General features: G+C 48.6%; 1 protein-coding gene across 5 annotated transcripts in view; it reads right to left on the minus strand.

The window, feature by feature from the left end:
- LOC110510643 (ADP-ribosylation factor-like protein 13B) overlaps nt 1-12,848 on the minus strand; it is a 42,566-nt gene extending 29,718 nt beyond the window's left edge. The window contains exons 1-4 of one of the 5 annotated variants that reach the window (XM_036951437.1): nt 5,554-6,079; nt 1,277-1,347; nt 1,044-1,149; nt 659-802 (exon numbers count right to left, since the gene is read on the minus strand). In XM_036951437.1, coding sequence (XP_036807332.1) covers nt 659-802; nt 1,044-1,149; nt 1,277-1,347; nt 5,554-5,627 — 395 coding nt within the window. In that variant the 5' untranslated portion in view covers nt 5,628-6,079. Of the gene's footprint in view, nt 1-658; nt 803-1,043; nt 1,150-1,276; nt 1,348-5,553; nt 6,082-11,959 lie in introns of those variants that run through there. The other 4 variants (XM_036951434.1, XM_036951435.1, XM_036951436.1 and 1 more) reach the window with 4 other exon arrangements.
- Nucleotides 12,849-14,122: the final 1,274 nt, after the last annotated feature.

The following is a 14,122-nucleotide window of genomic DNA, read 5'->3' on the forward strand; positions in this document are numbered from 1 at the left end:
TTAGAGCTCAGACAGAGTGACTCACACTAGGCCAGGTTTAGAGCTCAGACAGAGTGACTCACACTAGGCCAGGTTTAGAGCTCAGACAGAGTGACTCACACTAGGCCAGGTTTAGAGCTCAGACAGAGTGACTCACACTAGGCCAGGTTTAGAGCTCAGACAGAGTGACTCACACTAGGCCAGGTTTAGAGCTCAGACAGACAGTAACTCACACTAGGCCAGGTTTAGAGCTCAGACAGTAACTCACACTAGGCCAGGTTTAGAGCTCAGACAGTCAGTAACTCACACTAGGCCAGGTTTAGAGCTCAGACAGAGTGACTCACACTAGGACAGGTTTAGAGCTCAGACAGAGTGACTCACACTAGGCCAGGTTTAGAGCTCAGACAGAGTGACTCACACTAGGCCAGGTTTAGAGCTCAGACAGAGTGACTCACACTAGGCCAGGTTTAGAGCTCAGACAGAGTGACTCACACTAGGCCAGGTTTAGAGCTCAGACAGAGTGACTCACACTAGGCCAGGTTTAGAGCTCAGACAGACAGTAACTCACACTAGGCCAGGTTTAGAGCTCAGACAGTAACTCACACTAGGCCAGGTTTAGAACTCAGACAGTCAATAACTCACACTAGGCCAGGTTTAGAGCTCAGACAGAGTGACTCACACTAGGACAGGTTTCCCAGAGATGCGAGGGTGTCGGAGGACCTCAGCCATGGTGTCCCTGGTCTCCTGGATCCTCTGAACATCACTGGAGTCCACCACGAACACCACCCCGTACGACTCGCTGTAGTAGTTCTTCCAGATGCCCCTGATCACATTGGAGTCATTTAGCAGACTCTTATCCAGAGCCACTTACAGGAAGTGCATTCAACTATACGTTTAGTAGGGGGGGGACCACATATCACAGCCACCACAGGAAGTACATTCAACTATACGTTTAGTGGGGGGGGGACCACATATCACAGCAAGTAGACCTTTGTTTAAAATAGTCCTATCAGCAGAATCAGGGCAGACAGTGCAGGTGTCAGAAAGACAACGAGTATAAAGACCTGATCTTCTTCCCTCCGCCCAGGTCAAAGATGGTGACCTCAAACTTCCCCTGCTTCAGATCCACCTTGGAGAACCCTACCGTAGGGGCCACGTCCTCTGGGCTCTCTGGGATGGAACACAACACACACACACACTCAGCGACGAAGAGAACGAGCCCCCCCAAAAAAACATCTTACATTTATAATCCGAGTAGAATAGAAGTGAGTGATTCAAGGCAAGACGACCCACTCACCTCCCTGGATCCCGCGTACTGTAGCAGTCTTCCCAGCGTTGTCAAGTCCAACCATCACCAGTGTTATTTTCCTAAAAACACCACAGAGAAGCTGGATTACTAGAGAGATGACACAGAGACTCAAATGGAGGTGTGGTAGGAGAAGGACATGCAGGGAAAATGATAGGGCAATATTCACATGGGGGGGGGGGGGTAGTCTACAACATGTCATGTGTCCCTTCCATAAAAGATAGAGAGCAAGACATATTACTCTCTATTCGGGGAGGCAGGTAGTCTAGTGGTTAGAGTGTAGAGGAGGCAGGTAGCCTAGTGGTTAGAGTGTAGAGGAGGCAGGTAGCCTAGTGGTTAGAGTGTAGAGGAGGCAGGTAGTCTAGTGGTTAGAGTGTAGGGGCGGCAGGTAGCCTAGTGGTTAGAGTGGAGGGGCGGCAGGTAGCCTAGTGGTTAGAGTGTAGAGGAGGCAGGTAGTCTAGTGGTTAGAGTGTAGAGGAGGCAGGTAGCCTAGTGGTTAGAGTGTAGAGGAGGCAGGTAGACTAGTGGTTAGAGTGTAGAGGAGGCAGGTAGTCTAGTGGTTAGAGTGTTGAGGCGGCAGGTAGCCTAGTGGTTAGAGTGTAGAGGAGGCAGGTAGTCTAGTGGTTAGAGTGTAGAGGAGGCAGGTAGTCTAGTGGTTAGAGTGTAGAGGAGGCATGTAGTCTAGTGGTTAGAGTGTAGAGGAGGCAGGTAGTCTAGTGGTTAGAGTGTAGAGGAGGCAGGTAGCCTAGTGGTTAGAGTGTAGAGGAGGCAGGTAGCCTAGTGGTTAGAGTGTAGAGGAGGCAGGTAGCCTAGTGGTTAGAGTGTAGAGGAGGCAGGTAGTCTAATGGTTAGAGTGTAGGGGCGGCAGGTAGCCTAGTGGTTAGAGTGGAGGGGCGGCAGGTAGCCTAGTGGTTAGAGTGTAGAGGAGGCAGGTAGCCTAGTGGTTAGAGTGTAGAGGAGGCAGGTAGACTAGTGGTTAGAGTGTAGAGGAGGCAGGTAGTCTAGTGGTTAGAGTGTTGAGGCGGCAGGTAGCCTAGTGGTTAGAGTGTAGAGGAGGCAGGTAGACTAGTGGTTAGAGTGTAGAGGAGGCAGGTAGCCTAGTGGTTAGAGTGTAGAGGAGGCAGGTAGTCTAGTGGTTAGAGTGTAGAGGAGGCAGGTAGCCTAGTGGTTAGAGTGTAGAGGCGGCAGGTAGCCTAGTGGTTAGAGTGTAGGGGCGGCAGGTAGCCTAGTGGTTAGAGTGTAGAGGAGGCAGGTAGCCTAGTGGTTAGAGTGTAGGGACGGCAGGTAGCCTAGTGGTTAGAGTGTAGAGGAGGCAGGTAGCCTAGTGGTTAGAGTGTAGAGGAGGCAGGTAGCCTAGTGGTTAGAGTGTAGGGACGGCAGGTAGCCTAGTGGTTAGAGTGTAGAGGAGGCAGGTAGCCTAGTGGTTAGAGTGTAGAGGTGGCAGGTAGCCTAGTGGTTAGAGTGTAGGGACGGCAGGTAGCCTAGTGGTTAGAGTGTAGAGGAGGCAGGTAGCCTAGTGGTTAGAGTGTAGAGGAGGCAGGTAGCCTAGTGGATAAGAGTGTAGAGGAGGCAGGTAGTCTAGTGGTTAGAGTGTAGAGGAGGCAGGTAGTCTAGTGGTTAGAGTGTAGAGGAGGCAGGTAGCCTAGTGGTTAGAGTGTAGAGGAGGCAGGTAGCCTAGTGGTTAGAGTGTAGAGGAGGCAGGTAGCCTAGTGGTTAGAGTGTAGGGACGGCAGGTAGCCTAGTGGTTAGAGTGTAGAGGAGGCAGGTAGCCTAGTGTTTAGAGCATTGGGCCAGTAACCGAAAGGTTGCAAGATCAAATCCCCCGAGCTGACAAGGTACAACATCTGTCGTTCTGCCCCTGAACAGGCAGTCAACCCCACTGTTCCTAGGCCGTTCCTTGCCTAGTTAAATAAAGGTTAAATAAATAATGACTTTATAGCTTGAGCCACTTCCAAAGAAAACATTCAACGCCAGTCTCCACACAGAAACGATGAATAATCTGATATTAGCCCAACGCATCAGAGCTCAGACAGAGTGACTCACACTAGGACAGGTTTAGAGCTCAGACAGAGTGACTCCCCGCCCTCACCTCACCCTGTCCTTCAGATGTTACTGGTTAAGGTGGTAACTGTAAGAGGGGCTTAGCCAGCAGCCCAGGTCACTAATACAGCTCCCCCCCCCAGGGCTAACACCACAGGGACATGACCACAGATTGGGTGAGTCAGCACTCTGTCCATAATCACGGTGAACAGCTAGGTACATCTATGGATGTACACAGACAGCGATACAGAGTCAACAGACTTATCGAACACCTCGAGACATTCCTTTATAAGGGAGGTGGATGTTAGAACTATCGTCCATCATTCATTCACCTTCCAATGAATCGGCCCAGATCCTAAATCCACCCTTTATACTCAGGAAAAGCCCAGATCCTAAATCCACCCTTTATACTCAGGAAAAGCCCAGATCCTAAATCCACCCTTTACACTCAGGAAAAAGCCCAGATCCTAAATCCACCCTTTATACTCAGGAAAAGCCCAGATCCTAAATCCACCCTTTACACTCAGGAAAAGCCCAGATCCTAAATCCACCCTTTATGCTCAGGAAAAGCCCAGATCCTAAATCCACCCTTTACACTCAGGAAAAAGCCCAGATCCTAAATCCACCCTTTATACTCAGGAAAAGCCCAGATCCTAAATCCACCCTTTACACTCAGGAAAAGCCCAGATCCTAAATCCACCCTTTACACTCAGGAAAAGCCCAGATCCTAAATCCACCCTTTATACTCAGGAAAAGCCCAGATTCTAAATCCACCCTTTATACTCAGGAAAAGCCCAGATCCTAAATCCACCCTTTACACTCAGGAAAAGCCCAGATCCTAAATCCACCCTTTACACTCAGGAAAAGCCCAGATCCTAAATCCACCCTTTATACTCAGGAAAAGCCCAGATCCTAAATCCACCCTTTATACTCAGGAAAAGCCCAGATCCTAAATCCACCCTTTATACTCAGGAAAAGCCCAGATCCTAAATCCACCCTTTATACTCAGGAAAAGCCCAGATCCTAAATCCACCCTTTACACTCAGGAAAAGCCCAGATCCTAAATCCACCCTTTACACTCAGGAAAAGCCCAGATCCTAAATCCACCCTTTACACTCAGGAAAAAGCCCAGATCCTAAATCCACCCTTTATACTCAGGAAAAGCCCAGATCCTAAATCCACCCTTTACACTCAGGAAAAGTCCAGATCCTAAATCCACCCTTTACACTCAGGTAAAGCCCAGATCCTAAATCCACCCTTTACACACAGGAAAAGCCCAGATCCTAAATCCACCCTTTACACTCAGGAAAAGCCCAGATCCTAAATCCACCCTTTACACTCAGGAAAAAGCTTCTCTGTGTCACTGTATGAAAATAGTGAAATTGCATAAAAACGTCCCAGTCATCATTCTTGTTAGAAACACACTCACACACACCTAGCCTCCATCAAAAAGTGCCTCTCCTATGGAACACACACACACACACACACACACACACACACACACACACACACACACACACACACACACCTAGCCTCCATCAAAAAGTGCCTCTCCTATGGAGCACACACACACACACACACACACACACACACACACACACACACACCTAGTCTCCATCAAAAAGTGCCTCTCCTATGGAACACACACACACACACACACACACACACACACACCTAGCCTCCATCAAAAAGTGCCTCTCCTATGGAACACACACACACCTAGCCTCCATCAAAAAGTGCCTCTCCTATGGAACACACACTTCCACAAAACACAGACAGACACACACACACACACACACACACACACACACACACACACACACCTAGCCTCCATCAAAAAGTGCCTCTCCTATGGAACACACACACACACACACACACACAGACAGACAGACAGACAGACAGACACCTAGCCTCCATCAAAAAGTGCCTCTCCTATGGAACACACACTTCCACAAAACACAGACAGACACACACACACACACAAAGACACAAACACACAAAGACACACACCAGCTGACCAAATAAACATACGTCTACCCTCCACATGGAAACGACCAAAAACAACAAGCTTACAGAACCAAAACACACACACTCACATTCTGACAACACACACACACATTCTGACAACACACACACACATTCTGACAACACACACACACATTCTGACAACACACACACACATTCTGACAACACACACACATCCTACATCAACGTGTAGAAATACTTGCCTGCGGCTCTTCCGCCGTATGGACTTCCAGCACACTATCCAGTGGACAGTCCTCTGGAGCCAGGAGGACTTCATCTGGGAGCTTCAACCAGTCCAGACCCAGAGAGCACTGACCACAACACCCCCACTCTACAGACCCAGAGAGCACTGAGCACAACAACCCCCACTCTACAGACCCAGAGAGCACTGACCACAACACCACCCACTCTACAGACCCAGAGAGCACTGACCAGACAGACGTCAGGGACACGAACTAGTAACCACAACATGTCCCCCGAAATATACAGTACGCCTCCCTGACGGAAAACCCGTCACACACACACACACACACTTCATAACCACCCCCCGCCCACTCTACAGGCCCAGAGAGCAGCAGGATTAGCTAGGGATTTCCTTAAATCTCTCTACAGCGGGACACGTGTTCTCACGATACTCTTGTCTGTTTAGCGTCAGAGGGACACCAACTGTTCCGGCCGTCAGGTCGGCCCCTCCACCAACTGTTCCCAGCCGTCAGGTCGGCCCCTCCACCAACTGTTCCCAGCCGTCAGGTCGGCCCCTCCACCAACTGTTCCCCTCCACCAACTGTTCCCGGCCGTCAGGTCGGCCCCTCCACCAACTGTTCCCCTCCACCAACTGTTCCCCTCCACCAACTGTTCCCGGCCGTCAGGTCGGCCCCTCCACCAACTGTTCCCCTCCACCAACTGTTCCCCTCCACCAACTGTTCCCAGCCATCAGGTCGGCCCCTCCACCAACTGTTCCCAGCCGTCAGGTCGGCCCCTCCACCAACTGTTCCCCTCCACCAACTGTTCCCCTCCACCAACTGTTCCCGGCCGTCAGGTCGGCCCCTCCACCAACTGTTCCCCTCCACCAACTGTTCCCCTCCACCAACTGTTCCCCTCCACCAACTGTTCCCCTCCACCAACTGTTCCCCTCCACCAACTGTTCCCAGCCGTCAGGTCGGCCCCTCCACCAACTGTTCCCAGCCGTCAGGTCGGCCCCTCCACCAACTGTTCCCAGCCGTCAGGTCGGCCCCTCCACCAACTGTTCCCAGCCGTCAGGTCGGCCCCTCCACCAACTGTTCCCAGCCGTCAGGTCGGCCCCTCCACCAACTGTTCCCAGCCGTCAGGTCGGCCCCTCCACCAACTGTTCCCAGCCGTCAGGTCGGCCCCTCCACCAACTGTTCCCAGCCGTCAGGTCGGCCCCTCCACCAACTGTTCCCAGCCGTCAGGTCGGCCCCTCCACCAACTGTTCCCAGCCGTCAGGTCGGCCCCTCCACCAACTGTTCCGGCCGTCAGGTCGGCCCCTCCACCAACTGTTCCCAGCCGTCAGGTCGGCCCCTCCACCAACTGTTCCGGCCGTCAGGTCGGCCCCTCCACCAACTGTTCCCAGCCGTCAGGTCGGCCCCTCCACCAACTGTTCCCAGCCGTCAGGTCGGCCCCTCCACCAACTGTTCCCAGCCGTCAGGTCGGCCCCTCCACCAACTGTTCCCCTCCACCAACTGTTCCCAGCCGTCAGGTCGGCCCCTCCACCAACTGTTCCCCTCCACCAACTGTTCCCAGCCGTCAGGTCGGCCCCTCCACCAACTGTTCCCCTCCACCAACTGTTCCCAGCCGTCAGGTCGGCCCCTCCACCAACTGTTCCCCTCCACCAACTGTTCCCAGCCGTCAGGTCGGCCCCTCCACCAACTGTTCCCAGCCGTCAGGTCGGCCCCTCCACCAACTGTTCCCCTCCACCAACTGTTCCCAGCCGTCAGGTCGGCCCCTCCACCAACTGTTCCCCTCCACCAACTGTTCCCAGCCGTCAGGTCGGCCCCTCCACCAACTGTTCAGGCCGTCAGGTCGGCCCCTCCACCAACTGTTCCCAGCCGTCAGGTCGGCCCCTCCACCAACTGTTCCCAGCCGTCAGGTCGGCCTCTCCACCAACTGTTCCCAGCCGTCAGGTCGGCCCCTCCACCAACTGTTCCCAGCCGTCAGGTCGGCCCCTCCACCAACTGTTCCCAGCCGTCAGGTCGGCCCCTCCACCAACTGTTCCCCTCCACCAACTGTTCCCAGCCGTCAGGTCGGCCCCTCCACCAACTGTTCCCAGCCGTCAGGTCGGCCCCTCCACCAACTGTTCCCAGCCGTCAGGTCGGCCCCTCCACCAACTGTTCCCAGCCGTCAGGTCGGCCCCTCCACCAACTGTTCCCAGCCGTCAGGTCGGCCCCTCCACCAACTGTTCCCAGCCGTCAGGTCGGCCCCTCCACCAACTGTTCCCAGCCGTCAGGTCGGCCCCTCCACCAACTGTTCCCAGCCGTCAGGTCGGCCCCTCCACCAACTGTTCCCAGCCGTCAGGTCGGCCCCTCCACCAACTGTTCCCAGCCGTCAGGTCGGCCCCTCCACCAACTGTTCCCAGCCGTCAGGTCGGCCCCTCCACCAACTGTTCCCCTCCACCAACTGTTCCCCTCCACCAACTGTTCCCAGCCGTCAGGTCGGCCCCTCCGCCAACTGTTCCCAGCCGTCAGGTCGGCCCCTCCGCCAACTGTTCCCAGCCGTCAGGTCGGCCCCTCCACCAACTGTTCCCGGCCGTCAGGTCGGCCCCTCCACCAACTGTTCCCAGCCGTCAGGTCGGCCCCTCCACCAACTGTTCCCAGCCGTCAGGTCGGCCCCTCCGCCAACTGTTCCCAGCCGTCAGGTCGGCCCCTCCGCCAACTGTTCCCAGCCGTCAGGTCGGCCCCTCCGCCAACTGTTCCCAGCCGTCAGGTCGGCCCCTCCGCCAACTGTTCCCAGCCGTCAGGTCGGCCCCTCCGCCAACTGTTCCCAGCCGTCAGGTCGGCCCCTCCGCCAACTGTTCCCCTCCACCAACTGTTCCGGCCGTCAGGTCGGCCCCTCCACCAACTCATGCTTTTCACCAGATAAACTCACCCACCCCATGCAATTGGTTGTGTAGAGCCAGCTGTTCACCAGATAAACCCACCCACCCCATTGGTTGTGTAGAGCCAGCTGTTCACCAGATAAACCCACCCCATTGGTTGTGTAGAGCCAGCTGTTCACCAGATAAACCCACCCCATTGGTTGTGTAGAGCCAGCTGTTCACCAGATAAACCCACCCACACCATTGGTTGTGTAGAGCCAGCTGTTCACCAGATAAACCCACCCCATTGGTTGTGTAGAGCCAGCTGCATGCCTCAACAACAACAGGAAAAGATGAACACCATATCACTTCCAGATCTTATTTGGTGCTTATCTTTTTCAGTAATTTATTAAAATGTTTTGCATAATGAAGGTATTTACACAATGAATGGCCTGGGATGTGGACTTCAAGGGATAGTTTGTCACGGTCTCCATCGTATTAGCATTTACAGCACAAAACCAATGCAAGTCAATGTCTCTGATGTTAGCATTTACAGCACAAAACCAATGCAAGTCAATGTCTCTGATGTTAGCATTTACAGCACAAAACCACTGTAAGTCAATGTCTCTGATGTTAGCATTTACAGCACAAAATCAATGCAAGTCAATGTCTCTGATGTTAGCATTTACAGCACATAACCAATGGAAGTCAATGTCTCTGATGTTACCATTTTTCACATTTCATTTCCATATCATATTAAAGTAACTTTATTGGGCGATACAATCTGTTGTTTTCACTGGAACGTGATTTGGACATAACAAGTGAAAATTATTATTTAAAAAATCTATAAAAATGTAGTTGTTTTTTTAATTTGGGGGGGGATATCCACTTACAAAGGTTTTGTGCTGTAAATGCTAACATCAGAGACATTGGTTTTGTGCTGTAAATGCTAACATCAGAGACATTGGTTTTGTGCTGTAAATGCTAACATCAGAGACATTGACTTACATTGGTTTTGTGCTGTAAATGCTAACATCAGAGACATTGACTTACATTGGTTTTGTGCTGTAAATGCTAACATCAGAGACATTGACTTGCATTGGTTTTGTGCTGTAAATGCTAACATCAGAGACATTGGTTTTGTGCTGTAAATGCTAACATCAGAGACATTGACTTACATTGGTTTTGTGCTGTAAATGCTAACATCAGAGACATTGGTTTTGTGCTGTAAATGCTAACAAGTGTGTTATTAAACCTACTCCTGTCTATACAGAAATAAATACAATAGTTCTAAATTAGGCAACTAAAGTGTGATTTTGGCACCAGGGGATCATCAGCTTCTTTAATGAAGGAAAGTTGTGGCTCGTTTTAAAGTGGCGTTGCCTGCAGTCGGGAGGAAAAGGTGGTGTTGTGCAATACGGGCTGATTTACTGTTGAGTTGCGACTGTCTGAAAAGTAGAGAAGAGATTCTGATAATGTCTCCAGTCATATAAAGTGTAGTAGAATTGCATGAAATGTGTTGATAAAAAGCAACAACAACAAAAAAAATCCCCCTGCAAAGAAAGAAGAAACGTAGCCTATAGCCTATAGCAGGAACGTAGCCTATAGCCTATAGCAGAAACGTAGCCTATAGCCTATAGCAGAAACGTAGCCTATAGCCTATAGCAGAAACGTAGCCTGTAGCCTATAGCAGAAACATAGCCTATAGCCTATAGCAGAAACGTAGCCTATAGCCTATAGCAGAAACGTAGCCTGTAGCCTATAGCAGAAACGTAGCCTATAGCAGAAACGTAGCCTGTAGCCTATAGCAGAAACGTAGCCTATAGCAGAAACGTAGCCTATAGCCTATAGCAGAAACGTAGCCTATAGCCTATAGCAGAAACGTAGCCTATAGCAGAAACGTAGCCTATAGCCTATAGCAGAAACGTAGCCTATAGCCTATAGAAGAAACGTAGCCTATAGCAGAAACGTAGCCTATAGCCTATAGCAGAAACGTAGCCTATAGCCTATAGCAGAAACGTAGCCTATAGCCTATAGCAGAAACGTAGCCTATAGCAGAAACGTAGCCTATAGCCTATAGCAGAAACGTAGCCTATAGCAGAAACGTAGCCTATAGCCTATAGCAGAAACGTAGCCTATAGCCTATAGCAGAAACGTAGCCTATAGCCTATAGCAGAAACGTAGCCTATAGCAGAAACGTAGCCTATAGCCTATAGCAGAAACGTAGCCTATAGCCTATAGCAGAAACGTAGCCTATAGCAGAAACGTAGCCTATAGCCTATAGCAGAAACGTAGCCTATAGCCTATAGCAGAAACGTAGCCTATAGCAGAAACGTAGCCTATAGCAGAAACGTAGCCTATAGCAGGGATCATCAACAAGATTCAGCTGAGGGACGGTGTTTTTTCTGGAGCGGATGGTCGGGGGGGCCTGAACATAATTACAAACCATTTGTAGACTGCAAATTGCCTACAAGAAGCCCAAACAGATATGTTTGACTAAAATAATCATTTCAAACCCTGATTACGTTTGTATAGGATCACGTGTCTCTCTATTATGGTGGGAATAAATGGGAACATATTCCTTAACTAAAAAATTACTTGGAGCCGATTTCCTGGGTGTTTTTACAGTCTTATGTCCAACAATGGAGGGGGGGAGGGGGGGGGGGAGAAAACAAATTCTAAGAATTTGGGGGGCCAAATAAAACCACCTTCCGGCCACAAGTTGGGGAACCCGGGCCTATAACCTAGGCCTACTCCACACTATACACTGTCAAGCCATGTGTCAAACCTTTTTTTTGCCAACAGTGATTGGGTTATATTATCAGCCTAAATTATGACTATCCAATCTACTCATCACATTATCTTACATCAGTATGCAAATGTAATGATGCTACGAATGCTTATTAATAATAAAACGTGCATTTTTATAGTGAAAATAAGCTTCCCCCAAACTTGAAACTCACACACTGCCTACGATCCTGTGCCTTTATCACAGTCAACAACACACATATATATATATATGTTACAGTAAGAATAGGCATGTCATGAAATCAAACAGAATGAAAGAGAACATACAGAATAACAGCCCTGGGGTTTATGCCTTTTTAATCCGGCCCCCGGAGAGAGGGGGGGTACTTCTGCAGTTTTAAGGACTGACAGACAGCTGCCAAAAGTGGCTGTAGTTTAGCACCTTAGTCACTGGTTACATGACTACCCGGTAATCAGGCAGCAGCATGCTATATACCACATATCTCTGTTGGGTGATATATAGCGAACAAGACATTCTATGAAATCACAGATTCTGACATGGGGTGAACTGGGTGGCTGGCTGGCAGCACTGGTACCACATTCACAAATCAAATAGCCAATAAATCAAAAATAGTGTGAATATTTAAATACATAACCAGACAATTTAACTTCCGTTAGCTAACTAGTCTTTTTTTTATTTATTTAACCTGGTAAGCTAGTTGAGAACAAGTTCTCATTTGCAACTGCGACCTGGCCCAGATAAAGCATAGCAGTTCGACACATACAACAACACAGTGAGTTACACATGGAATGATACTTCATGCACTCACCTTGCGGGCTGCCGCCAGCGTTTCAACCAGTTGCAACAATTCGCCATCAGACTAAACATTGCTGTCCAAACTCAGATATTTGTCGGAAAAGATTCATGTAGCAGCGATTCTGAATGGATCAAATGCCTCTAGTCGGCATTTCAGCTCATTATCACCATACAGCTGCATGAGTTAGGCCTAGGGGCCAATAAAAGTGGCATTCTTTGACATCGTCGGACTGTCAAACTAAAAACACTAGCCACAGCTAGTACTAGTGAGTGTACTTGCTGTTTCTCTAACTATATCATTGTGTTTACTTTATCTACCTACACAAATTAGCTAGCTAGAACAAAGTGTTAATAAGATTTTAAAAAATTCCTAACTATTTAAAAGCAATATAAAATATTGGCCAGCTTGTAACGTTAGCTAGAACTAGCTAATGACATTAGCAGGTAAGTTTCCTTGCTAAACTACACTAGCAAACTATTATTATGTTTGGTATTTTTCACAAACTGCAAAAGATAGCGGCTAGACAATGTTAACAAGCTAAGCTAACCTAGCTAGCAATACAATATAGCTGGCTAACGACAGTTAGCTAACCTAGCTAGCATACAATGCAGCTAGCTAATGTTAGTTAGCAAACCTAGCTAGCATACAATTTAGGCGCTGCTAGCGACCTTAGCTAGTTTTACGTACAGCTGGCGTTGTCAGGTAAAACAAAACAACAACAAAAGTAAAGGTAATATTCCTTTGTAAAGATCTCTTCAGTGAGAAAAATATTTCTGGAATCCGTTTTTTTGTGTGTTTACGACCGTTGTCGTGTTCGGCTGCTATGGCTACAAGAGCCGTGGGGGGACGTCATCATCAGTGGTCGAGAAATCAGGCACCCCCTCTTTTAGTGGTCGTTCCTAGATACCACAGTCATAATTATGGCTAAACTCTTGACTATTCCTACAATTTCTTAAAATCTGGGTTTAAACATAGCCTTAAGCACACTGCTAACCTTATGCTTAAACCTTTAAAAGAAGTCTAAAAAAATGCTTTGTGGCTGTGGTAACTAGTGACAATCTTTACTGTAAAAGTCTGCAACAGCACCTTCTGTGGACAAAGCGTGGAACTACACGGGTCTAATAAATATGACAAGTGTTCTGGCTTTAACAGAAATCCTTAAATCTATTGACGCACCCCTCGTGTCAATCTAAATAACATCCCCAGCCAAATCTGTCAGATGAAGTTAAGAGAAATGTTTTTGCATGGGCTGCGTCTCAATCTGCCTGTATGTGTCTTCCACATCTGTGGTGGAAGGTGGCCCGAGCTACAGCGGTTAGACCATGAGATATCACAAAAATGTTTATTAGCATCTGAACGGTTTGGCCTTCAAAACTAGTAGCGTTCAGACCACTCTATGGAAAGATGACTCATGACGGCGTCATGGGACTTGTCTGAAGGTAACCCATACAAATGAATGGAAGTATGGAGGCAGTTGTGTCAACAAGAATAACAAGGGGTTAAATGTGTCCAACAACCTAATATATTTCCTGAGCTTTCTTAGATCTCCGAGATATACAGACACTTCAAAACCTTAAACATTATTCCTTAGGATTTATTGGACTGTCTTTTCTGCGATTTATGTGTTATTCAATCGGTTTCTGTGGGCTATATTAGTAAAGACTAAATTCATTATTTTATCTATTTTTTTGTTTTTATATCCACAGAAAAAAAAGGGGCCCTAAAGATTCAAAATCAAATAAATGAGCCATGGGATAAGCATGTTAAAACAAGTCCTTATGTTAGCTTAGTTTGACATTTCAGGTGACCGCTAAGTTCCCGATGTACATAAAACCCCATGGCATCATAAATAACTAGCAGTCAATTTACCCACGATACACTACGGTATCGCGATCCACTCAAACACAGCTAATGCCGTTTGAGAAGGGAGGCAAGGAGAGGAAGATTACAAGGAATCAATGAAAGATGAATTGAGAAAAAGAGGGCCCACCCCACAGTCGTCACACCTTGACACAGTTCTTCCCCACCTTATGCATGTACTGGTAACTCTTGATAAATAAATACGACTCGGTCGACTTATACCAGTTTAATAACATGTGTTTTTATTATTTTACACCAAGAACTTGATGATTTATAATAAACCCGTTTCAAAACACCCAGTAAATAATAAGCCAT

The sequence above is a fragment of the Oncorhynchus mykiss genome, chromosome 18 (assembly GCF_013265735.2).
Source record: "Oncorhynchus mykiss isolate Arlee chromosome 18, USDA_OmykA_1.1, whole genome shotgun sequence".
NCBI classification, from domain to species: domain Eukaryota; kingdom Metazoa; phylum Chordata; class Actinopteri; order Salmoniformes; family Salmonidae; genus Oncorhynchus; species Oncorhynchus mykiss.